Source organism: Corythoichthys intestinalis, chromosome 1 (assembly GCF_030265065.1).
Source record: "Corythoichthys intestinalis isolate RoL2023-P3 chromosome 1, ASM3026506v1, whole genome shotgun sequence".
NCBI classification, from domain to species: domain Eukaryota; kingdom Metazoa; phylum Chordata; class Actinopteri; order Syngnathiformes; family Syngnathidae; genus Corythoichthys; species Corythoichthys intestinalis.
The window spans coordinates 22,199,756-22,226,776 of NC_080395.1; the positions used below are offsets into that span (position 1 = coordinate 22,199,756).

Below are 27,021 nucleotides of genomic sequence, written 5' to 3' on the forward strand. Positions count from 1 at the left end.
ACAAAAATAATATTCCTATCTCTCAAAAAAAAAAAGTAATGTTCACAAAAAGAAAAGGGCTTCAATCTGTATTAATGAGGCCCTATTCTCACACAGTTGAACAACAATGTAAAGAACTGGCATTCCCAATCAAAATAGCTATGCAAAATATGCATAAAACTTACTTATTAGAGTTTGGTCAAACTCTATTCAAACATTTCGTTTAGCCGAACAAATACACTGGATGGCAATATTTAGTCACAGTATACAAACTATCAGAGGTCTCGCACGTTGTGAAGCCAGCACTCAAATGAACATGAATCACAATAGACTCAGTCTAAAAAAAAAAACTGGGAGCTACGGCGTTAGTCGAGGGATAAAACACACTCATTGGCTAGATTTCTAAGTAATTTAAAACTTGCCATTGACACCTTGTGGTGTATTTCAATCACTACCTTACGTAGTTAAAGACACTGTGGAAAAATGGTAGGGAGCCCATGTGACAACACCACTCGGCGACGTCAACTTATACGAGCTACTAGTTTATTTTTTGATTGAAAATTTTACAAATTTTATTCAAACGAAAACATTAAAAGGGGTTTTAATATTACATTACTATAACTTTTACTAACATTTATCTTTTAAGAACTACAAGTCTTTCTATCGGTGGAACGTGGATCCCTTTGACAGAAAAAATGTTAATAATGTGAATGCCATCTTGTGGATTTATTGTTATTATAAACAAATACCTGTACTGTACTTATGTACAGTATGTTGAATGTACAGTATATATCCGTTTTGTGTCTTATCTTTCCATTCCAACAATAATTTACAGAAAAATATGGCATATTTTAGAGATGGTTTGAATTGCAATTAATTACGATTAATTAATTTTTAAGCTGTGATTAACTCGATTCAAAATTTTAATCGTTTGACAGCTCTAATGTGTATACAAGTTAAAAACAGCCATGTGAGAAGTTCATATAATTCATAAATTTCATATTTAATTGTATTAATAATAAATAATAATAATAAAATAATAATACATTTTAAATTTATTTAATTTTTTTTAAAAATCAAGAAGTTAAGACATTAATATTATAAACTAATACATTTTTAAACTATACATTTTTTTTACCCTGCCTCTTAAAAGAATTGGAATCGAGAATCGTTCGGAATCAGAATCTTAATATGGAACCGGAACAGGAGTCGTTAAATTTCAAACGATGCCCAACTCTAATTATCAGATTGATTGACAAACTATTTAAAGTCGATTCATCATTCAGAAACATTTTTTACTTTAAAACGGTCACTGTTATATATTTGTTTAACCAGTTCAGGGTGTACCCTGCTTCTTGCCTATGGTTACATGCTGGCGTTAGCTCCAGCACCCAGTACATTTCTAAATAATAATAATAAAGAGGGATGTCCTGATCCAGGTTTTTGCACTTCCGATCCGATACCGATACTGGCCGATACCGATACCGGCCTATCTGAGCATGTGTTAAAGTTTAAAGTTATTTAGCCTCCTTACTTAGTTGTCAGACTCGTGTTGAAAATGGTTTTAGTACTCTTGATAACAACTACCCAGCTGAATTAGGTGAGTTTGAATAACAACGGTTGGTAACAAGAAACTGACCTGTTTATTCAGTGACAAACACAAAACATTATAAATAACAAACAGAAATGGCATAGTCAGTAAAACATGCAAATAATATTGCAAACTTATTGCAAACTGTCTTAAAAAAGCAAAACACACAAACAACCTCAGTGGAAAATCCCACAAACCACCCAAGCTATTAGATGCTTTAATGTTTTGTGCATTAGTTACAATAATTGTATAAAAAGCCTCTCAGGTTTAAATAAACGACTATTTCAGTATCAAGTTAATATTTTAAAACAGTTGTTACGTGCCAAGGACGGCTCACGAAGGGCGTAACATAAAACAAGCCACACAAATGTACGAGTGGACACAAATTTATTTACACAACAATCAAACTTGCAAATAATATGTACAGAATGCTGACAAAGCGTGACTTCAGGGTAAGCCCAGGCCAAAACAACAAACAAAAGGAACTACACTTAAACCCCACCCGCTAACTAAACCCTGATCATGTAAAAGGAACAAAGAAAAGACAGCTTCTAACCTAACTTCCTACTCTATACAAAACAGGAGAAAACGGGTTGAACAGAAATGGGGACTTACCCTTGCTTGCTTCAGTGCTCTTATTTACAGTGGTGAACAAAAACGATCCAATAACGAATAAACACAAAAGATCTCACCAAAAAAGCGGGAGTGTATCAGATTAGCGATCAAATGCAAACGAGCGTGAATGGCGAGCAAATAGCTGGCGAGGAGGACTGCGGCAGAATGCTGTCAAATGCGACCTCCTAGAGCGTTGACAGCGGCAGGTTTAAGAAGCTTGGCGCCTTTTGCCGTGGCCAATCAGCGGCGGTGACGTCGTCGGTCCGTCCTGCGTCGATCAGCTGTCGTCACAGTGGGAGGGGAAGCAGCCAGCTGGTGGAGGCGACGATCAGCTGACTGGAAGAATCTCAGAAAATTAACTATTAAACGGCCAGGGCCGTCACAACAGTAAATAAAATCCTCATGTCCCCATTCTGTATCAGCAGCTTTAAAATACATTCAATTCATTTAATTATGCGAATCAACTGTTAAAGTTGTTAAAATTGCTCCCGTTATTCCATAATTTCCCTTCTGTCTACTTTCGACATGTGAAAGTTTTAAAACTGTTTTGATGATAGATTCAACTCAAGATTTTGCCGATTTAGGAGTATTTTAGATAAAAAGTTAATTAGGTTTGCTTGGAAGGTTCACAACAGCATACGAGGGAAGTCTCTTGCTTTAAGACGGCGGCTGTTTACTAACGCATGTAGTTTTCCATTACTTCAATGTTGCTAGCGCCGTCGAGTGTGTCATCCCGCATCTAGTTCTATATACATATGATATCTATTATCTACAGTAAAACGATGTTGACGTAGTTTGTAGCAGCTGTCAGCAGCAGTCAGGTATTCTTGTGTTTTTTATCCAGCGGCATGAGTTGAGCTGAAGCCGTGAGTCGAGCATTGGCATTACCCGGGTCTATGACAAGCATGAGGTTTACTCTCGGGACGCAATGCGGTCCGTTTCTCATGTCATCCCGAAGACCGCGCTGTGTATTAGTTCCACTTTACTTGACATACTTCAATAATCGGAATTTGGATGTTTGTGAATCGTTCTCAAATCTTCCACGGCCGAATCGCTGAAGGATGTAATGACGGCTGGGCATGTTGTACCGTGGTTCTAAATGTTGGATGGTGCGTCTTTACTTACGAGAGATAATGGCTCGTCATCCAGAATGAATTCTTCGGCAATGACTCTTGTTATTCCCTGGGCTTTGGGACTGTCGAGTGCCAGTTTGTCACGCATAGCAAAAGTTTCTGCCAGTGTTAGTTGCGTAGGACCTTTCTTTTTGTCTTCGGTTTTCTTAACATACTCCTCATATTGTTTGTGGTGGTATTTCGCTAAATGCTTGATTAGGTTGGTTGTATTAAAACGTCTTACAGCTTTACCACCACGATTGACTTCATTGTGGCATATGTTGCACTCTGCCTCTTCGTCTTTGTCGTCCTTTAAGGTGAAATGATCCCACACAGCTGACATTTTTACCGATAAAGTCTCTCGGTAAATTGGGAGACGGTAATGTAGTGTGTTGAAGGTGTGCCGTAAAATGCGGACCGTATTTTAGGGAAACCGAAGCAAAAACTGGAATGGATTATGTAAATCGGTGCGCTGGAAAACCCGGACCTTCTCCCGGACTTTCAAAAAAACTGGATCGGAAGTCTGGATCGGAATTTTTCCGTGTCGGCCGATCCGATACCGATGCACATTTTTTTGCCCATATCGGCGTCCGATCCGATCCAAATATCGGATCGGGACATCTCTAATAATAGCAGTTTCATTTATGAATGAAACTTTTTCTCCAGTTTGAAAAATAGCCCTTTTGACAAAACACATAATATTAACAATTTAGTAAGCAAGCTTGAATTCGCATGTCTATGTCATTTTCAGAACTTGCCCCTTCCGTATGGTTGCCACGGGCGTCACGTTGCCCCTGTTCCTCGATAGAATCTGTAAAAACAATATTTAAAAATAAATAATCCTGACGAATTGGATGTCTTCAAGCTGTGTTTTATAACACTGTCAAGGTTTTGTAGCAGGGACTGCAAAACCACATTTTTCCATCCTTGACATTCCGTATTACTACGCTAACGTGTTGCTTTTTGTTGTTCTGACCATGAAACATCTACTGTAAGCTTGGTAAATGCCTAGTTGATCTTTTTTTTTTCCTTTACTCCAAAAAAAAACGTTGTTTCTCTTTGAGCCTAATCCGCATATTTGGGTCGGGCTGTGAATCTGTGACGCAAGCGCTTTACTCTTTTTGCTCAAGGCAGGTTTTGTTGTATGACTCTGCAAAGTATGGCTGAGAGGCATTTTGTATAGCTCATTGAGGAGTTACAGTACATTTTTAAGTGGCCTGGTATCTTTGAATATTTGCTTCAAAGATTTCTTTTGTGGTTGGGGGGGGGGGGGGTAACAAAATATGTCCAGTAAAGCAATGTATTCTATACATGCTGTTAGGGCTGCAGCTATCAATTATTTTAGTAGTCGATTAATCGATGAACTAGTTAGTTCGCATAATCGAGTAATCGGATAAGGAACATAAAAAATTAAAATACCTGAGCTGAGCCTCAAACGGTATTAAAAAAAATGAGGATCTACAGTGGGGCGAACAAGTATTTGATACACTGCCAATGGGAAAACCCATTGGCAGTGTATCAAATACTTTTTCTCCCCACTGTATGTACAACAAAACAACAATTGGCTAACTTACATAGCAAAAGTCTGCTATCTTAAATGCTATAAAATGCTAAAAAATATATATATTTTTTTACATTGCTTTTTTTTTACACAATGCGCGCCAGGGACTCAAATCCTCCACTGCCAGACGTCTCCCCCTGCTGAAGCCAGTACACGTCCAGGCCCGTCTGCGGTTCGCTAGAGAGCATTTGGATGATCCGGAAGAGGACTGGGAGAATGTGTTATGGTCAGAGGAAAACCAAAATAGAACTTTTGGGTAGAAACACAGGCTCTCGTGTTTGGAGGGGAAAGAATATTGAATTGCACCATACCCACTATGAACCATGGGGGTGGAAACATCATGCTTTGGGGCTGTTTTTCTGCAAAGGGACCAGGACGACTGATCTGTGTAAAGGAAAGAATGAATGGGGCCATGTATTGAGAGATTTTGAGTTAAAATCTCCTTCCATCAGCAAGGGCATTGAAGATGAGACGTGGCTGGGTCTTTCAGCATGACAATGATCCCAAACACACAGCCAGGGCAACAAAGGAGTGGCTTCGTAAGAAACATTTCAAGGTCCTGGAGGGGCCTAGCCAGTCTCCAGATCCGAACCCCATAGAAATTCTGTAGAGGGAGTTGAAAGTCCCTGTTGCCCAACGACAGCCCCAAAACATGACTGCTCTAGAGTACATCTGCATGGAGGAATGGGCCACAATACCAGCAACAGTGTGTAAAAAGCTTGTGAGGAGTTACAGAAAATGTTTGGCCTCCGTTATTGCCAACAAAGGGTACATAACAAAGTATTGAGATGAACTTCTGGTATTGACCAAATACTTATTTTCCACCATGATTTGCAAATAAATTCTTTAAAAATCAAACAATGTAATTTCCCCCCCCACATTCTGTCTCTCATGGTTGAGGTTTACCCATGTTGACAATTACAGGCCTCTCTAATATTTTCAAGTGGGAGTACTTGCACAATTAGTGGCTGACTAAATACTTATTTGCCCCACTGTAGATTTTAAGCTTTCCAATGATGTATCACACATGCATATAGGACAGATTTGAAATTTGCAAATTGGGGGTCTCAGAGCGGAACTTCAAGTTACCAGAGTGTTTTCCGCCATATATATATATATTATTATTTACTGTATTCATGCATTCATCTTCCATACCGCCGATGCTCAAAATTGTCACAGGGGTGCTGGAGCCTATTCCAACTAACTATGGTAGGAGGCGGTGTAATGTCACATTTGTGTGCGTCCTCAGTTCCTTTTTTTTCCATTCAGCACCTGATTGAGCCGGATGGGCAGGTCCATGCAACACACCTGTGGGGCATTAGGAATGATCAATATTTAAGGACGCCTGTCACCATCTGCAAGTCGCGAACTATTGAGTTGCTTTCTTACTTACCGCTGTGTGCGTCATCTCGAGATCTATTGCCTACTTATGGTTGTATTCTTTGTTATGACATTGTTGTTGTGATGGTACTTTTTGTCAGACTGCTATTATTTGGTTTTTTTCCTTTTCTGGCCATTGTTGCCTTCCCCTTGGTTCTCTCTCGGTTCGTGCCATTTTTGTTTGTATTTTTCTCACGTGTTCTGCCCCACTCCCTTAGTTCTCGTTTTGTAATAATAAATACCACAAACCTCCACGTCTGTGTTTGGATCCAACAGGTACACCCTGAAATGGTTCCCAGGCAATCGCAGGAATTTGTTTAGAAAAAATTAGGGGGGGGAAAGCCAAAAATAGTTCATGTTCAAATAAAGTAGTTTACAATTTAAAAAAAAAATCTCATTAAATAATTGGTTGATTGATATATTGTTAATTCTTTAGTAATAATAACAATAATCAGCAGCATGCAATAAATGTTGTTTTGTTCATTAATAGTACTAAATACTGTAATTTATTCATTGATTATCATTGAATAATAAATGCAGTGAACATTTTATTGACTATTAAAGTCTTGATTATTACATTTATAAATTTTCCCACCCCAATTCACACTCAGTTGTTTGCTGTGTCATGTTACTGGTTACTTGTTGTTGTGTAAACGCTGTTGAGTAAAGTCATTGTTCTGGTTTCTTCTTCCCGTGCGCGAACTGAAGTATGTATTGGCAACTATTCAAAGTGGGTCATGCTCCAGATAGGTAATTTAAGAACCTTAATCATCTGTGACAACATAAGATGTGTTGCATTTTGCATTGACAATTATGGATGTCCCGATCCAGGTTTTTGCACTTCCGATCCGATACCGATATTGTTTTGCACTTCCGATCCGATACCGATACTGGCCGATACCGATACCGGCCTATCTGAGCATGTGTTAAAGTTTAAAGTTATTTAGCCTCCTTACTTAGTTGTCAGACTCATGTTGAAAAAGGTTTTAGTACTCTTGATAACAACTAGCCAGCTGAATTAGGTGAGTTTGAATAACACACAACGGTTGGTTACAAGAAACTGACCTGTTTATTCAGTGACAAACACAAAACATTATAAATGTCAAACAGAAATGGCATAGTCAGTCAGTAACCGTCTTAAAAAAGCAAAACACACAAACAACCTCAGTGGAAAATCCCACAAACCCCCCTATACCGCTATTAGATGCTTTTAATGTTTCGTGCATTAGTTACAAAAAATTGTATAAAAAGCCTCTCAGGTTTAAATTAACGACTATTTCAGTACCAAGTTAACATTTTAAAACAGTAAATAAAATACGCTAGTCCCCATTCTGTATCAGCAGCTTTAAACTACATTCAAATCATTTAATTTTGCGAATCAACTGTTAAAAGTTGTTAAAATAGCTCCGGTTATTCCATAATTTCCCTTCTGTCTACTTTCGACATGTGAAAGTTTTAAAACTGTTTTGAAGATAGATTCAAGTCAAGATTTTGCCGATTTAGGGGTATTTTAGATAAAAAGTTAATTAGGTTCGCTTGGAAGGTTCACAACAGCCTACTAGGGAAGTCTCCTGCTTTAAGATGGCGGCTGTTTACTAACGTAACTAGTTTTCAATACTTCAATGTTGAATCAATGTTTTGATTTTTACTTGTACTGCGCAGTAAAGGGAGATGCTCCACAATTTCATTGTACCACTGTATAATGACAATAAATGGCTTTTCTACTCTATTCTAAATCGGGTGTTGGATCGCTGCATGTGTTGACTAACTGTGACCGACTGCGAATAACTGAAGCGGACTTTAGGACAGCCTCCTACTTGAAGGCGTTGCAGAGTGGCTGATGGATGTGGCCCATCAATACAATTATGAAGTCTATGGCTAAATCTGAATAAATACATTGAACACAGCCCCCCCCCAAAAAAAGGGAACAATTGTTTTTTTGGTATCGGATCAGGACTCTGTATCGGCAGATTCTCAAAATCTCAGATGACTGGGACTCAGGTGCAAAAATATGCGATCGGGACATCCCTATTCACTACGGTCTTTTTAAAAGTCTTATAAAGTCTGAAATTTGGCCTGTTGAAACATGCAGAGATACTGATGAAATTCACTGTATCCCAGCTCAGATAAGAAATCAATGAGGCATCTCAATAGCAGATTGCAAGAATGCATTCGTACAGGAGGATGCCATTTAATGAAAGTAATTTAAAAATAATTCAATTCCATCATTGTTTCTTAAATGGCATGTTTTAATGTTTAAATTCTTATAAATTATAATTTCTTCCATCACTCTTGTTTTATCGGATTGTTAAAAAGTTCCTGCTTTTAGGTCACCCTGTATTTATATACTGTATTTGCTTGGCAGCCCACTGTCGGAGAACCAGGAAATGCGCACAATGAGCTTGAAGACTGTAAAATCCTGGCTCCAAAATGCTTAGGAATTTCTCCCAAGAGAAGTTGAAGCCATTTATCTGAAAAATCTGCTTATTTGCGAAGCAGTTTGACTCATACAGTAAAAGTGAAATCACAAACTACATAAATGATAAACGTCAACCTGGCTACACTCCTTTCTTACAGTAGGAAAAAAATTGAATTTGCTCTAAGTTGTATGTGAAGAATGACACTAGGAAATGCAAATATGACACAAAATGTACACTGAAGGATTGCTTAATGACTTTTTATTTTATTTTATTTTTTATGTAGATGTCTGTTAGCACACACTAAAAGAAATCAGGACTCCAAGAATCCCAGCATGCTGCAGCACTTGCGCCAAAAGCTGCGACGGGACAAAAAGGGCCTTGACAAAAAGAGCTCCGCCGCGTCCCGTCTAGAAGCGACCGTCGTCGACCACCGACTCAGCTCCTCGGTGCCCGACATGCGGGACCTCAAACAGGATGTCTATCACAAAGCTTCCTCCTCCGTTTACCTCCGCAAGAGTCTGAATCCTTGCAATAGCAGCCCTAGCACACCACTGGCCCATCCTGCCCGACAAGGTGGCTTAGGGGGAGGAGCAGGTGTCGCCACAGGGAGTGAGCACACACTTTGCGTGCCTGCAGACTGCCCCGACTGGACGTCATCACAGGAGTCGTTCAACAGCACGTACATGGAAGACTGCTCCATGGAGTGGCGACGACACTCGGCCCGAGGAGGAGGCGGCGGCGGAATGGAGGCTGATGAACTGGGCCTACCTGAGGTCATGACCGTTTACAGCTCGGATGCCAATGCTGGTGGGGACGACGGCTCGCAGGTACGTTTTCAGATGAAAAAAAATTCATGATCATCCTCAGTTATTCACTGAAAACTCACTGATTCATGTTTTTACATTATTGTACAGAGACGGTCATATGACAGGTGTCAGGTGTGTTTGCCTAGGACGTGTCCGGGAACACCAGATTTTCTTTTTACAATGCAATCAAGTCTAAAATGGGATATACTTTCAAATGTTAAAATTCCAGTATAACATTTTCCCCAGAAATGGGTGTGAAATATCCCATCCAGCAACTTTGATAGTCAGCATTCCTTTACAGGTGTGTTTCTCTTTTTGCACATGTTGCCAGGCTGGAGGTTTAGTTGAGAACTCTGCTTTACTCAAAGCAGGCTGCGTTGAACGCGCACTGCCTACAGCACAGGTGTCAAATTAAGGCTTTGGGGCCCGATCCTGACAGCCGCATCATTTTGTGGGTTCTGCACAAGCAAAGCATGTGCATCGACTTCATGCTTTATTCTTATACCGTGGTTCATCAAGTAAAATTTTCGACTTTTTAGGACCATTTAGATTTACAGAGCATTCATGAAACTCATAGGCTGCCTTTGACAGCGCAAGACTTCCAATTCATTTTGACATGGCATTGAAAGATTTCTTTTTGTCAATCGTAGGCAATGAGGGAAATACAATGACATTAAAAAACAAACCAAAAAAATGAGTGATTTTTTTGGGCAACAGCCAGAGTGTTTATCTGTGTTTATTTATTTCAATTTTTATTCACGTTTATTAATTTATAATTAAAAAAAAATATATATTATCATTTTAATTAGAGATGCACGATAATATCGGTCACCGATAATTATCGGCCGATAATGGCAATTATGACGTCACACAGATAATCCAGATAAAACAAAATTCAACCGATAATGCAATCCGATAATTATATACTTGATTTAGCCTCCAAATGTGCGCAATCAACAGTTTTGTCCAATTCTGCTAGTTTTAAGGAGGTGTTTTTGCAGTGTAGTAATGTGATATATGTTAGGAATGGCTTACTTTTAAAGGCATTTTTGTGAAACTTGGGTGTTTACTCTCTAAGTAATTGTTGCCAAAAGCGTGCCATTACACAATGTCATTGTCCATGTTTAGATGTTAGAATTTACTACTTGTTCACATTTGATGTGGAAAAAAATAGCACTAAATTAAATTTTTGCACAGTAAAATTTGATCTTTGTATACTTTAAAATTTTACATACATTTTTGAATAGAATTATCGGCGTGACGTTATCGGGTGGAAGGGGCAGGAAATTATTGGTTATCGATATCGGTTAAAAAATGTATTATCGTGCATCACTAATTTTAATTATATATACCGGTATATTAAGGGTGTAACGGTACATGTATTTGTATTGAACCGTTTCGCTACGTGGTGCTCGGTTCGGAACGGAGGCGTACCGAACGAGTTTCTGACGTAATGTAACCCTTACTTTTCAAGGCTGTGAGTCGATCGGGTTACAGTTTCTTTGTGTAGATTATATTTACTCCGTCTTCTCTACTATAATGAGGACCAACATGGTAGGACAGTATAACCCAGAAACGTCAACGGCGCGACAACGTGGCCGCCGCGAGAACACAGTGAAACGCGGGCGTTAAAGTCAATCAGCCAATGCACACCAGTCGCAGTGCGGCTGCGTCTTAGACGCGTCCCAGAAGTGGCTCAACGCGACATACTCGAAAAGAACGGCAGAATTTATTATTTGACGCAAGACGCGACCCTCTTGTGTCAATACTACTACCGGTAGCTAGGATCGGGCAGACCGGAAGTCACTTGTGTAAAAATACGGTGGATCCAGTCGACTTTCAAACTAATATGCAATCGTAACCCACTTTTTGAGTCCATCAGATCTCTTGAGTGGTAGATCGGGGCACAGTTGCTACTATAACCAACACGGCCCCATGTTCTATACAAAACCCTCCTACCACAACAAAACAAGTAGGAACTAATATTCACATAGGAACTAAAGTTATACAACATAAAATATACAATATGAATGAATACTACATCACATTTGTAAAATATAAACACATAATAAAATAAATAATTGCCCATTTAAATAAAATAAATTAAAATGAGCTAAAACACCGGTAATTAAATAATAAGAATAATAAACAGATCCTGCTTACACAATTAAATTTATTAATTTCTGTGTGGCGCTTTAACTTGAGAAAATCAACCAATAAAGCTTTTGAAAACCGTCATAAGAACTTTTTTTCTCCCGATTAGTCAGCAGACTTCTTTTAACGATTAGTCGACTAATCTATTTTTTTTAACCTAATCTAGCAATTAAGTTTTGGTTGAAACTTATTAATTCACCCAAAAAATTGGAACACTTAAATTCTTTATTAAAGTACAAATAAACACATAAATAACAATAATAAATCATAAATAAACAATGAGGTCAAATGCCGATAGCATTAACTAGTGCAAAAGAGTGGAATGCAAACAAATATCCCCCTCATTTTTGTTTACAGTGTGATAAATGGACTTATTGCATATCGTGATAGGCCTTGCAACTTCAATAAAAAATGTCATTAGTTAGTTAGATGGACTTACGATCTGCCAGCTTGTTCTCTCCTGTCGTCTTCCAAAATTACAACAGAGTGTCAGCGCTTTAGGTGTTCATTTACGGCCGACGTGCATCCTGGTATGCAAGCTTGGCATTGAAGAGACAGGACACATAAGTGTACCCTCCTTTGTTTCGTTGAAATAAGTGTTTGGCCACTCTGGTGCGCTCTTTGGCTTTGTGCCGTCTTCCCCGCTTGCATACCGAGCGCCCGCCATTCTCAATTTTCCACGTATATATTTTTTTTAACCCTTCATTAACCGTCGATGGGATGTTGTGCTCGGCCACGCATTTACGTCATCGATGACGTCAACTAGTTGGGACAGCTCTAGTATTTTTTTTTAATGACCAAAAAAAAAGTAACTTGCCCAGTAATGGTTTGATGCCAATTTTGAGACAATTTTTAACAGACAATGTAAAAAAATATATCAGTAATTATTCGGGGGAAAAATCTCAAGACAATTTCATGCAATGCAAAGCAATTAAAACGAATGAGTAATTTAAGACCTACCAGACAAGATTGTCTTTTCAAGACTCTGTCAATGTTAATGAATTTTAGATTTTTTTTTTTACTCCGTGTAAAAAAAAAAAAAAAAAACTCCATGTTATTTGACATTTACTTCCATCAATTAAGTAATGGTGTCAGTGAGGATCCTTATAACAATAATAATAGTAATGATAGTAGCAATAATTGCAATAATAATAATAAAAAGATTGTATGGAACAAAGTAGGGCTGCAGAGATCGATTATTTTAGTAGTCGATTAATCAGTGAAGCATTAGTTCGAATAATCGAGTAATCGGATAAGGAATACGAAAAATGAAATTACCTGAGCTGAGCCTCCAACGGTATAATAAATAAATAAATAAATAAATGAGGATCTATGTACAACAAAAGAACAAGTGGCCAACTTACATAGCAAAAGTCCGCTAATTTAAATGCCTTAAAATGCTAGCTTCTTTACAATGCTTTTAATAAATGGTTCAGACACATATTCCCACAAATATAGGCTAAATATATCTATAAACTAAATTACGAATGCATTAAAAAAAAAAAAAAAACATTAGCGCAAACAAAAACTTAGCTTATGTTGGTCTTAACAGGGAGCACCTGGATTCAGCCAGGTGAAATGAGGCAGACTAGAAGGCAGTGTATCCACCCAAATCAATAAAACTAAATACAAACACTTTCAAAATAAACCATGACGACATCACTTAAATTAAACGAATACTCGAAGCAGCAAAAGTTAATTCGTTTTTTTTTTTTTTAATTGAATACTCGAGTTGATCGATTAATCGTTGCAGCACTTGAACAAAGTTTCTATCAGTTTGTAAATGTCACTAGTGCCTTTTTGTAGTGCCTATATATCAGGGGTCACCAACCTTTTTTGCACCACGGACGGGTGTTATTTGCGTCTTTTTTTTTTCACGGACCGGTGTTCTGACAAATTTAGCAACCCATCAAAGATTGCAATGGTGCGGTTCTGCGCATGCGCATAACGTTAAACATAGCCGCAAAATCCGCAAATGCAGCGATTCCAAAGTAAACACTACAAACGTTCTTGAGAGAAAGGAATATTAATTTACGTTTGATCATGGCAGAACGTGTAGAAAAGTTCTCAGATACATCCTGTCATGTAAGCTGCACACAACTTCACACCGCCTTCGCCTTGTCGTTAAACATTAAGAAGCCCGCTTCACAAAGATACGATGTTGGAAATTGTAGCAAGGTTTTCATTGCTTTTGTCGCGATGTCAGGATATTCCAGATTAGAATGACTCCTTCGCAGTTCCTGGGTCTTTGAGGTTGTAGGCTAGGCTCGTCAGGTGCCCTTTTCGCCGTAAAAATATCTCCAAAGACGTCTGTTTTCAAGTCATCTTCCCTCGTGTGGGGGCTAATTATTTCCGGGAAGAAATGTGCTTCGCCCGTGGCCTAGCAATGCGTTATTATCGAGGACAAGCACACATAGATATATTATATACACAAACAAGATGTACTGCTAGCAGTCCAATCAATGGATTTCTATGACGACTCTCTAATCTATCCCGTAGTATTATATCGAGAGTAGACAGGGATATTGGTGTGTTAAGCAGGGGCACAGGCTTAATTCTGCCAGAATGCGGTCGTTATAAAATTATTATTTCTGTGCGGCCCGGTAGCAAATGCGCCACGGACCTGTACCGGTCCGTGGCCCGGCCGATGGGGACCCCTGCTATATATGATTGCTTAGCAAACTCAAAATCTATACTCTCTATCTCTATACTCAGTATAGAGATCTGCCATTTGTGGACACTAGTGGTGTTACAATTACCTTTTCTGGATTAGTACATCGATTTGTTAAGCACGACTGACTGTAATTTGATCAAAATACAAAATGATTATAATTTCGGTATACCGTTTTGTTAAATATATTTTTTTTCATTAAAAAATCTGATGTTTCATCAACAAAATTGTCATACACATCACAACTGATCTGTAATAAATGACTTCATAATTTTGTATTAAATCGATCGAAGGCCCTTGAATTAAATTGTCGCAGAATATCCTATCATTGTCCAAAGGATCAATGATGTCTTCTGTGATTATGAAATATTTGCCACCCTCAAAAAGTTCAAGCCACCAAAGCAATATTTTTCTAGGTCTACCCCTGACTACAATTTGTCCTGCGATTAAAGAAAAAAAAAAAGAGTTTGACTCCTCTGGCTTACATGCCTATCTTGGACTCAATTAACTGTGTGCATGTGTTCATAATAGCGCCAGGTGATTCCATACATACAATGATCAAAGCCATAATGGGGTTTACAAATCAAACTTCATCTTTTCACATTTTCAGCCATTGTTCGACATCTGTTCAAATGAGTTTGTGAGCAAATAAACTTGGCCAAGGAACAAAAGCCAATTATTGTAGACAAGGTATCTGGTGTCACCGTCGCCGCCCAGCTGCTCCTGTAGACATTGGGGAGCGGCTGCAGTTTCTGCTTAGTGGGAATTAATGTCCAACAGAAAAGGGCAGATCAGGACTCTTTTTATGACGTGATGCCAGGCATGCAAGTGACTTATTTATATTTTTTTAGTGACTATTTTTTTTCCTTGAATAATGTCCATGTGTTTGTGATTTCAGTGTGACATGGAAGCTCCAAGCAACTTCGAGGGCAGCAGAGAGTCTCTCAGTTCCTTCTTACTCACCATCAACCTGAAGGAGGGACGCAACCTGGTCATCAGGGACCGCTGCGGTACGAAAAAAAAAATGTAGAGGTCATGGAGACTTTTTTTGTACATGTTGTTATGATTAATATGTCTTCCTAATTTCATATTCCTTAATTAAAATCTTTACATGGCGGTGAATTATCATGTTTTAGTGACTAGAAAAATTTAGATGTGGAGTTGTTAGCTTAGTGAAGCCCCACATCTACAATACATGGCCCACCCCTGATATTTAACTGGCTCCCAAATCCAACTGTGGTTGTTGTTGGAGCTACGGTCCATTTGGCAAAGCAAGCATATTAATTCTACATTAGCAAAGGTCAAAAATGTTATGATTCGAGTAAGAGTAACCCTTCTGGGATGTTAAGCGTGCAAAAGTAGCTCACGGAAGATAACCATGCTGGGAAGTATATTTTCATTTTGAAAAAAAAAATATATATTGATTAATCGATACGGGTTTTATTGTCTTCTTGACTTTTTCTTGTCACATTTCCTTTTCCTTTCCTTTACCACTCTGCTGTTTTATCTCTTATCATAATTTCCTCTTAAACAAATCCTACTCTCAGTAGACTCTCTCTTATCTTATATTCCTGTAATAAACATTAGGGCTGGGTATAACAATCTAAAAATAAGATTTCCGATTTTTTTCTTGTCTTTGATTTATCTATTGAATAACTCTTTGGTACATTTTATTCACTCACCTGATAAATAGTTACATTAGATGAGAAACACATGAGAAGTTGGTTACTACTAGCTGCAAATACTCTTTATTTCCATTTTACAGATTGAGTTTATGTGCAGGTTATATTCTTGCATTCCATATTTATTCTCCTATCTAGCTCTTATTTTCTCAAATTACAGTATTAATTACGGTATTATAATGTTTGCCCTTGCTGACGCTTGCAATGGCGTACCGCACGCATGCTATTTTTAGACCGTGACGTCGCATCGTAAAGCGGAAGTAGAGTAGAAGTGGGACATTTTAGACCCGCCCTCGCATAGAAGCAATGGAAAATCTGCTAGTTTTCTCCGGTAATCTTTCAAAAACGAGCATGCTTATCACACATTGCTTTTTTGGAACTTGTAAAAAATGACTCTAGACATTACGACATATGAAGGAAGTTTTCTTCATACGTTTCCCGAAACTAAAAACTCAGAGGAGAAAATGTGAAGACTGAACCAACTTGCGCGGACTTTTAACGCCAGCTCGGCAGTAAACATTTATGCAGTAAACATTTCTTTGGGTTGGCATTGTCTTTCAGAGGACAAAGAGGTAAGCCATTTTGATATTTTTAACTTATTTTTTGGCGTGACGTGCCGGGTGCTGCTTCTGTCTGACAATGAATGACCTAAGAAGAATTAAAATGGTATCTGACTGCCACTGTTACATTTTCTGTTGTAAAAAAAAAGCAGCTTTCGTAAGGGGGAAGTGTAAATAAGTTATAGAATTAAGATTTGTTAACAATGGAAAAAATTAAAAGTGTTCGTTGGCTGTCACCGAGTAGCATTTGCGATCGCTACACAAAGCTAACTAAATTACCCCCAAGAACGGCAAGAGACGTAGGACAACCACAGGATATATAAGAAAGACAGGGCTGATGGTAAAGGATAGCTTGTTGAAACAGGAGAATGTCATTGTCAGTCGCGTCGATAAAAAGCGAAGGCTATGCTTAGGTCGGCTCGTTTTTTTCCGTCGTTTTCAGCCTTCGACACTCAAGCCATCTCTTTAACTGAACATGTTTATGTTCTTCCACATCTTTGCCAGTCAATTTGGCACGAGGCACATCATTTTCGGAGAGAATTGGTAGGTTTAGCTCTGTAAACATCTCCTTCGTACACGATTTTCATTCATTTCCTATTAGGGACAACCGGTGGCTTGTCCCTACTTAGCAACAGTAGCTAATGTCCTGAATATTAATGAACGGAAGTGATGTGTTGCTTGTGGTACGCCATTGAAAAGTTCAAATCATGTGTGTGTTTTCTGGGGGGAAAAAAACAGCTCCCTTTGGTGAATAAACATGCACAGTGACAGTAACAAGAATTGTGGATGAATTATATTTCAAATGTCCGCAATAAAAACCACGTTCATTCATAAAATTAATTTATCATCCTGGCCTGATAAACATCTCAGCTCTCTACCTAAAGCTCCCGTTTGATGTGAATTGATAGTAACGGCTTCTTAAATTTTGTCTAAACAATGGCTTTAATGAAGGGTGTTACCTTCGTGAAAATCCTCTTAAAGATGTAGACAACAGGATTATTAAAGGCTAAACTGTATTTGAAGTTTTGCGTAAACACGTATGGTTACTTCTGTAAACTAGTTGATGTTTAAAAACATGACTGATTACGCTAGTCTCTTAACCTATATTGCCAAACGTCTCACATTTGATACACCTAAAATTTCATGATTTTGACACTAATTCAGAATTTTGACATTTCTTTTTGAGAAAAAAAAAAAAAAGATAGATGCAAGTCAACACATGCATCGGCAGGTTCCATGAAAAAAAACAAACAGGATTAAGCAAGGGTTATAGATATCTGAGCGTTTATTACATTTTTTCATTTTGACTTTTCTTTTCACAAATTTGGGGAAAAAAGGTTTCATTAGGACCTTATTTTTCAAATTTTGGGATTCTCAGATAATTGCTTCATATTGCTGGCATTAAAGGGTTAAGAAAACAATGAAGGGTCAGAAATAGGGATGTCCTGGATCCGATCATGTGATCGGAGATTGGGCCCAAATACGTAATTTTTAGAAGATCGGTATCGGGTGAAAAAGATTGGGTTTTTAAAATGTATTTATTTATATTTATTTTTAAGTATTAACTCATTGGCTGCCATTGACGGCAATAGATATCCAATCTATCGATTGAATGATCGCTGCCAGTGAAACATGATCACACAATGCTAGTTCAAAATTAAACTTCATGTCAGTGAATGACTTAAGGGTAACAAGCAATGGATGCCCCCGATCGGATCATCTTATCGGAAATTGGGCCCGAGCATGTAATTTTTAGATGATCGGAATTGGGTGAAAAAACATCGGGTTTTTAAGAATTTTTTGAATTATTATTATTTAAAGGGGAAGTTTAGAATTTTTTACATCAGGCTTAATTTTCAAATTAGAGGGCTAATAGTTGGTGGAGTTAATTTTAACTACCGTATTGGCCTGAATATAAGACGGTGTTTTTTGCATTGAAATATGACTGAAAAAGTGGGGGTCGGCTTATATTCGCGGTCTAGACATTATACCCATTCACGACGCTAGATGGCGTCAGATATCATTGAAGCGAATGCTGAACTTGATGAGTAATGTCCTGTAATGACAGATCTCAGCTGCTCAGTTAAGTTTAACTAGTTTGCATTATTTTATTGCAATTTTTTTCCTTATTCAGATTTGTTTCAAGACTACAGTTAGTTAGACCTCACTTTGATGGTTAATGCAGTTATCGCAATTTTGTTGTTTTATCACAATAGATTGGTTTATTTACATTTCAAAAACCAGAAGCCATTCATTTACGAAAGTAATTGCACTTTAGTTTAAATATTTAAATGTTCAGATATTAAGATTTGAATGGGGCAAATTAACATGGTTTTTCTCTCAAAAATATTGTTATAAACAGGGGTGTACATAATTTTTTTGCCCAGGTTCTCAGAGGAGGACCTGGAGATGTGACTTGGTCCTCATTGAGCTTGAGAGCCGACCCGCCTGATGCGATAAATTTATGACAAGCTTCACTGAGAGCCAATTAACTTTAATTAATTATATTAACAATTAATGCTTGATTAACATCAACTGGCACAACAAAATTGCTATTACTTTTAAGTGAAATTTAAAGAAATAAAAAGCACCAATTCAAAATAAAGGGCATTATGCGGCTCCCACATTAACTCCAAGCCTTTTTAAAAGTGGGATGTCCTCCTCATAAGACCTCATTGAACGTGCATGTTTAGCTTTGTAAAATGCGAGCAAAAACACGTTTGTCAGTGCATGTCGCTGTTCATTACCTTTATTCCGCCACTTGTCCATAGGGCGAGTGGGTCCTGTTTGACATCGATAGTTTGCTTAATTGCCACATGCTCTCTGTTTTTTTTGTGCTTTGGTTTGGATGGCTGAAATTCTTTGACCCTACATAAAATGCGCTGCTCTCATCGGCGACATTGGGATTCTCACGGCACATTTTGTACCGCATTTCCGTGCGAGCATCATTTGCTTCTAGCCATGCTAGCCTGTAGCCACTTTTCAGCATAAGTCCTTTTTTTCGGTAGCTTCGGTGACGTCTCTGTCGTCTGTCTGTCTTTTGATGGGGGTGGGGGAACACGGAAGTAATTACTCAGTGTGGCCTGCCTCTTCGACATTTTGAGAAGTTATTTTCTCGTGTCCGCCGGAAATACAGTGTTCAGCCATCGGTACGCAAAAGCGTATGGAAGCTGTTGAGGGCCAGCGCGTTTGTCTACGTCCAGTACGCATGCGCGCATGCGGACCACTTATGTGCACCCCTGGTTATAAACATTTGTTTTAGGTGAACTGTAATTTTTTTTTGTATAAAAAATAATTTGGGGTTCAAAAAGTCTTTTTTCAAACTGGAGTCTTGAAAAACAGGTTGTCTTATAATCAGGGCTGTCTTATATTCGGGCCAATACGGTAATTCCGTGGAGTACTGTATGTCAGTTATTGGTTAGTTTCTGAGCCCAGGAGTGGCTAAGCTAGCGCGCGTAAATTGGACTATCTGAGCATACCAATAAAAAAATGATATATGCATGCATTAGAATCACCTGTGAACCATGCAATCAATAGTGTTGGTTATGTTTTCAGGATATAATTATTAAAAATTATGATTGCGTGTCAATAATTGTAGTATGGACAGAAACATTTGTAATCCAGCAGCTCTAAAGGAACAGGCTGTCTAAGCAAGCTGGGCGGAGTGATGTCAGATCGTTTTTTTCCAACGCTGATTTTTTTTTTTTTTTGTGGAAATGAAAGGCAGTACCCAGCAGACTGAGCACCAGTGTCCGAAGCACTCTTCTCTATTGTGGTTACATTACGCATTTAAAAAAAATAGTCCTGCAGAATGAAATGAATAATGGCAGTTTAGTGTGATGTTATTTTGGCCGCATGGGTATTTTGAGCAATGATGGGTTTGACTGTGTTAGATCTGTTAATATCGTTTTTATTAGCATGCTAAGTGGGCACCATTGACTCGCACTAGCTTAAGCACTCGGGAGCCCTGAAACAAACAAATAACTGACAAACTGCAAGGAATTTGTTGAAATTAACTCCACCGACTATTTAAACCTATGCTTATTCGAATATTAAACTTAATGTAAAAAAAAAAAAATCTGAATTTTCGTTGTAGGAGTACAAAGCAACAAAATAACGTGCAAGGATATCGTCAAAAGAAACAAAAAAATTGTATGTTTTTTTGTACTAGGTAACATTTTTAGAAGATCGGAATCGGGTGGGGAAAAAAATTGTGTTTTTAAGATTTCTTTTTTAAGGCTACAAAGCAACAAAATCATGATGGACAAGGATATTGTCAAAAGAAACAAAAGAAATGTTTTGTATATTAAATTGCCAGTGTATCAGATCGGTGTCGGCATATCCTCAAAATCAGGTGACTCGGACTCGAACTAAGGTACAAAAATATGTGATCGGGACAACTGTAGTCGGAAATATTGTGTAGTATTGTGGGCAATTGTGATGTCAATTGTCAGGGAAGTTGTGATACAGTGAACAGAATTATCAACTAAACCAACGCTTATTTAATCATCCTGTTAGTCATAAGAAAAAGAAAAGAGCTCTACCTTTTTCTCTCAATCAATTTGTCAGTTTGCCAAAATCTTGCTTGTCAAATGATTGACGGTTAGGAATGTAAGATAATAGATGTTAGCAACGCATTAACCTCAAAGTTCCTGCAGGTAGGATTCCAGGTGGCGTATTGTAACCTGTCTGAGCCACACCCTGCTTACTCTTTGTTTACCCTACACCAAAGCAGATAACACTTAAAAACAGACACGGGTCAAAGTCCAACTTTACTTTGTCGAGGCCGTCTAGGTTTTTCGAAAGAGAAGCTAAGCGCTTGTTTTATTAGCTATTCAGTTTATATACAACACAAGAGGTTCTGATGAAAAGCTACACTGGGTACATTGTTCAAATATGCACTGCTTTTGGCACTGAATCATAAGTTAGCTTGGCCAAAAATAAATCTGTTACAGAGGCAGAAACACAAAAAAAAAACGCTATGAAACAAAGGCAGCATGTTAATTAGAAAGGGAAACCGTGTCCAGGGGTTAGCAGTAATTTTACTGCGGGTGCAGAACAGGAAGTTGTGGCTCATCAAATCAAAATAAAGACTTGGAAGAGAGTGTCGTTTTTCTTTTACGGGAAGCAACATGTGGTAATTTCCAGTTGAGATTGAGAAACATCTGGTTTTTGTTTTTTTAACTCATGCCCTCCGATTGACGGTGGTACAGTCCAATTTAACTGAAACAGAATTATTTAGAGTGAACATTTGAAATAAGCTACATAGTGAACTAGTGCTGCAACGATTAATCGATTAACTCGAGTATTCGATTACAAAAAAAGATTCGAATTAAATTTTGCCGCTTCGAGTATTCGTATAATTAAAGTGGCGTAATGGTTTATTTTGAAAGTGTTTGCATTTAGTTTTATTGATTTAGGTGAATACACTGCCCTGTAGTCTGCCTCATTTTACATAGCTGAATCCAGGTGCTCCCTGTTAAGACCAACAAGCTAAGTTTTTGTTTGAGCTAATATATATATATTTTTTTGAATACATTCATAATTTAGTTTGAGGTATTTTTAGCCAATTTTTGTGGGAATACGTGTCTGAACCATTTGTTAAGAGCATTGTTAAAAAGTTAGCATTATATGCCATTTAAAGTTGCGGACTTTTGCTTTGTAAGTTAGCCAATTATTCTTTTGTTGTACATAGATCTTTTTTTTTTTTTTTTCTCTTATTCCGTTTGCGGCTCAGCTCAGGTAATTAATTTTTCATGTTCCTTATCAGATTACTCGATTATTCGAACTATTGGTTCATTGATTAATCGACTACTTAAATAATCGATAGCTGCAGCCCTATAGTGAACCTAATATTCCTATTTCCTCTTTTATTTTTCTGTTCTCAGGCACTAGCGACCCATATGTGAAGTTCAAGCTGGAGGATAAGACCATCTACAAGAGCAAATGGATCTACAGGAATCTGAACCCCGTGTGGAGTGAGAACTTCTCCTTCCCGGTCCGGAACCTCAGCCAGTGGCTCTACGTCAAGGTGGTTCACTGTGATTACCAGAGCAAAGATAAGCGTATGACCTGATACCTTGTTAACTGTGGCCATCGTAACACAGGTGTACGACCGTGACTTCACCACAGACGACTTCATGGGCTCGGCCGGCATCTTTCTTAGTGACCTGGTTCTTGACAAGTGAGCTCTGTGTGAGACAGTATATACATTCCAGATGAACTAAGTGTTTTTACGTCTCGTTCGTGAAGGGTGCACGAGCTGTGCCTAAGACTGGATGACCCTAACAGCCTCGAGGACGACATGGGTGAAATTCTGCTGGACATTACCCTCACACGCCGAGACGGCGACAGTCGACGAGGACCAGTAGGGGGCGATTTTGCACGCCTTTGCTGCATGGCTTCTAGTGGCTGCTTTTTATTGTGCATTGTCATGTTTATAATCTATGACGGAATATTCGGGCCAAAGAAAGAAAAACATAGAATTGCAGAAAAAAAGTTATAATATTACGAGAAAAAAGTCACATATTGTAATATTACAAGATTAAAGTCGTACTATCACATATCTTTTATATGGCATAATATGTAAAAATGCACTATGGCTAATTGAGCTAAATTAGCTGCTGCGTACTTAACGTAGCACTGAAGCGCCTTCATTAAAATGAACAAATCATTTCAGAGCTAAGACAAATTATTAGTATAAATCCTCGTATTTGTTGTAATTCAATGTAGATGTGCCAAAAAAATTGAGGATTTTCTTATCTGTGAAACCGTAACTGTAAAATCCAACCTCGCGAGATGCTCTCAATGGTGTTCATTTTAACAGAGGTGCCAAAGTGCTATGTAACTTACATTGTTGCTCATTTTTTTAAATTAGCCACAATGCATCAAATATATTACGTAAAGATACGTAACGTAACAAATCTAATCTCGGAATGTTTTAATTTACGCAACACAATGTATGATTTTTTTTCTCATAATAGTAAGACTTTATTCTCATAGTCCTATATTTTTTCTTTGTTTGGTTCTAATACTCCTGTTTAAAAAGCAAAGTCAGTCATTACAATTAGCATTAGTATTACAATTCGCGATTAGCATTAGCACCTGCTACCAACCTTTTCAGGACTTGCACGGACCCGCAACAACAAAAAAATCGTTATTTTTTGTTTGAGAGGATAATATTTTGCGATACATTGACAACAATGAGTTAAAATCTGTATTTGTCGCTCATCTTTAAGTGCCATTAAGCACACAAGACGTTAAGGATGGGAATTGAGAACCGGTTCTTATAGAGAACTGGTTCCGCGTGTATTAATTCCATGGAATCGTTTGGCTGATTATCTAACGATTCTCTTATAGATTCCACACAGTACAATCAACGTAACGGACCTTACACATGATACACATCGACAAGTAAGCTAGTATCTCAACACAGTGACGTGCGGTCAGGGGAGGCAGGTGAGGCAGAGCCTCACCTGTCATCATGACAAAAAAATAATTATAGCATCAAATTTATATTAATATTTGTCCATTGCTCTTAATGTATGACTCATTTCAAACATTTTTTATAGTCAAAATCGCTGAATTTGCCCATTTCCTGTTCAAATAACGAAATGAAACGAGAGGTGCGGCAGCAACGAGTAAAGCCTCACCTCTGATTGCGCAATCCATAACAAACTGGGTTGATACATGGAATTGGAGCGTGCTGGTTGCCATACATCTGCATGTCGCCATTATAATGTTTCCAGATACGTTTATTTGACCTGATTTTCCACAGTCTGGCTAATGTCTTTAACCCTTAAAGTTTAATGTTTGTTAGCGACATATTTAGTTTTGCTGATGGGAAATAAAACCGCAGTGAAAAGGCACAGGTTGCGGCAGATAGTACGCTGCCGCACAGAAAGGGGGCGAACGTGAGCCAACAGGTAATGGCGCCAGGCGAATCAAGTGCACTGCGGCGAGCCGTTTTGTATTGTTTACTACGTCGACATCGGACTCCCAAAATGGAAGAGGATTATATATCCAAACTTAAAAAATTCTCAAAACTGGACTTTCAGTCAAAAGTGGACCTGATTAACAGAGGAAGACCAACGCCGGAGCTAAAAGGTTTGCTTCAAACTACGGGACAGTCTAAGATAACTCGCTCTTTTCAAACGGAGTGGTACACCCGAAGAAAAACTACTGGCTGTGTGGCTGTCCTTCGAAAAACTGCCTTTACTGCTTCCCATGCCTTTTGTTCTCAACTTGTGCCAATGTCTGGACTAACACGGGATATTGTGACATGAAAAATTTACCACGAAGTCTCAGCAAACATGAGAGATCGTACACTCACATTCAAAGCCAGACTGCTTTAAAATTTTTGGGAACTCAAGGATCGATTTGGCTTTGAACGAACAGCGGCGGCTCAACGTTAGCACCCACAATGCTAAGGTAAAGGAGAACCGCGAGATTTTGAAAGACCTCATTAATGCAACCTGCTTCTTAGCTAAGCAGGAGTTAGCATTTCGTGGTAACGATGAGAGGGCAAGCTCTACTAATCGTGGCAATTATGTCGAACTTTTATACGCTTTTGCTGAGAAAGATGAGAGGTTAGCTAGACATTTGGACACATCCACTGTGTTTTCTGGCTTGTCAAATAGAATACAGAACGATCTAATTGTAGCAATCGGTGATGTGATACAGTCAGAATAGGACCGATTCAGGACAACTTTCCTCCCTGGCGATCATCTCCATTGAGGCGGAGAGACTTTTAAAACTAAAGGAAAATAAGGAGGACTTTTACAACAAAGTAACTGAGGTTTTTGTGGCGAAGGGCAGGCGCATGGACTTCATCTACAAATAAAGGTAAGACCACAGTTTTCATTTTAATCTTAATATTTTAAAACTAAATTTTTGCCTTAAATAAAATATACTTTTTCTTTTCATGCTTTTTGTTGAGCAATCTGTATTAAATTGATTTAAGTATCAGATTCAAGTTTTAAAAACAACTGAATATTTCACAAAAGGTCAAAATTGAAATCTGTGGTTTTGTACACCACTCTGTACTCATTTATGTTGTATGAACTAAAGACTTGCGATGGAAATTCCAACACATGGAGAGTGTAGCGCAAATGCACGTTATTTTCTCCCTTTACGTATCTGTAATATGTACCGTGTGTGTGTGTTTTGTGAAGAATGCTGATGAGATATGAAATAACCAGTAGTTAACTGAATAAGCTACCCTTTTTGGTTATATATTTGTAAATCTGACACTTAAGGAGTCAGTGCCTCACCAACCACGAACCTCACCGCACGTCACTGTCTCAACATGAATGCTCACAGTGTAATCACTCATCATGTGTACCATAAGGTGTGTTTCCAAAAAAGTCTATTAATGGGTCTGTCATAGCCTCGTCGAATACTCTATAAGAAAAATATAACATACATGCATCTGCATCTAAAATTATCCAAATAACGATTTTATGAGCAATTTTTATACTCCTGTTAGAAAGATTTCATGGGTATGCTTCGTTCCCATAGCAACCAGTCCATTTCCTGTTATTGTTCTAATCTACATCATGCGCGCTGCGTGTTCTGGGACCGAGATTAGGCATAAGGTGCGCATTCCGAGCAGAGAACAGCCACCTTTTTGAGGAAGTATTAATTTTTGTGCATCCATGAACGAACGTAAGTATTTCCTCTTCGTGCCATAAAGTTCTTATGATAAATTAGAGCTGTTATCAGCGCCACCGTTTTGTGTTTTTACTGTCGGCTGGTTGCTCCGCTCGTCCTCGCTGTGTCGAGGAGAGTGTTGTATACATTACATTCGCGTTGCACATTTGTGTTAAGAGGGAATGTGTTAGTTTAGCATCTTAATATGATGTTGTACATCCATATGAGTGTGCAGTGCTTAGTTTTCGCCACTTTTATGGCCAAGATGACCGCACGTGCACGCAGCGTGCTTGCGGGTTGTGCACGCGCACACGCGCCCCCACCATTATATTCGCGTTGCACATTTGTGTAAAGAAGGAATGTGTTAGTTTAGCATCTTAGTATGATGTACATCCATATTAGTGTACAGTGCTTAGTTTTCGCCACTTTTATGGCCAAGATGACCGCACGTGCATGCAGCGTGCTTCTGGGTTTTGCACGCGCATCCCCCCCCCCCCCTGTTCAATTTTCTTTACTTTCAGAACCACACACATTCTAGTCTTTCACACACATATCATCAACATCTTTCCACGCTTGCTCTCACCGTCTCATTGAGTGATTCTCATATCAAGTGCCATTGCCTGTACATAGTTGTGCCTGTTGCCAAGTTGTATTAAGAGTGCCAAAGACCAACTCCACTATCAGCTCCTTGTGTTCTACAGAGGTTGCGCTAGACTTTTTCGTTGTCTGTCATTTTTACTGACAGGGTCATAAAAATCCGGTCATATTCTATTTTTACCAGTCACCTAAATTTTTAAAATGACTATATCTTGATGCATAATATAAAGTAACTAACATTA

The 27,021-nt window shown here is 38.4% G+C and overlaps 1 protein-coding gene across 5 annotated transcripts in view; it reads left to right on the plus strand.

Moving 5' to 3' along the window:
• The window catches only part of LOC130912849 (multiple C2 and transmembrane domain-containing protein 2-like), a 78,566-nt gene that overhangs the window by 10,868 nt on the left and 40,677 nt on the right, over positions 1-27,021 (plus strand). For all 5 annotated transcript variants that reach the window (XM_057830935.1, XM_057830942.1, XM_057830949.1 and 2 more), the window contains exons 2-6: positions 8,942-9,485; positions 15,188-15,299; positions 22,420-22,562; positions 22,639-22,715; positions 22,784-22,898. In XM_057830935.1, the coding sequence (XP_057686918.1) occupies positions 8,942-9,485; positions 15,188-15,299; positions 22,420-22,562; positions 22,639-22,715; positions 22,784-22,898 (991 nt within the window). The remainder of the gene's footprint in view (positions 1-8,941; positions 9,486-15,187; positions 15,300-22,419; positions 22,563-22,638; positions 22,716-22,783; positions 22,899-27,021) is intronic.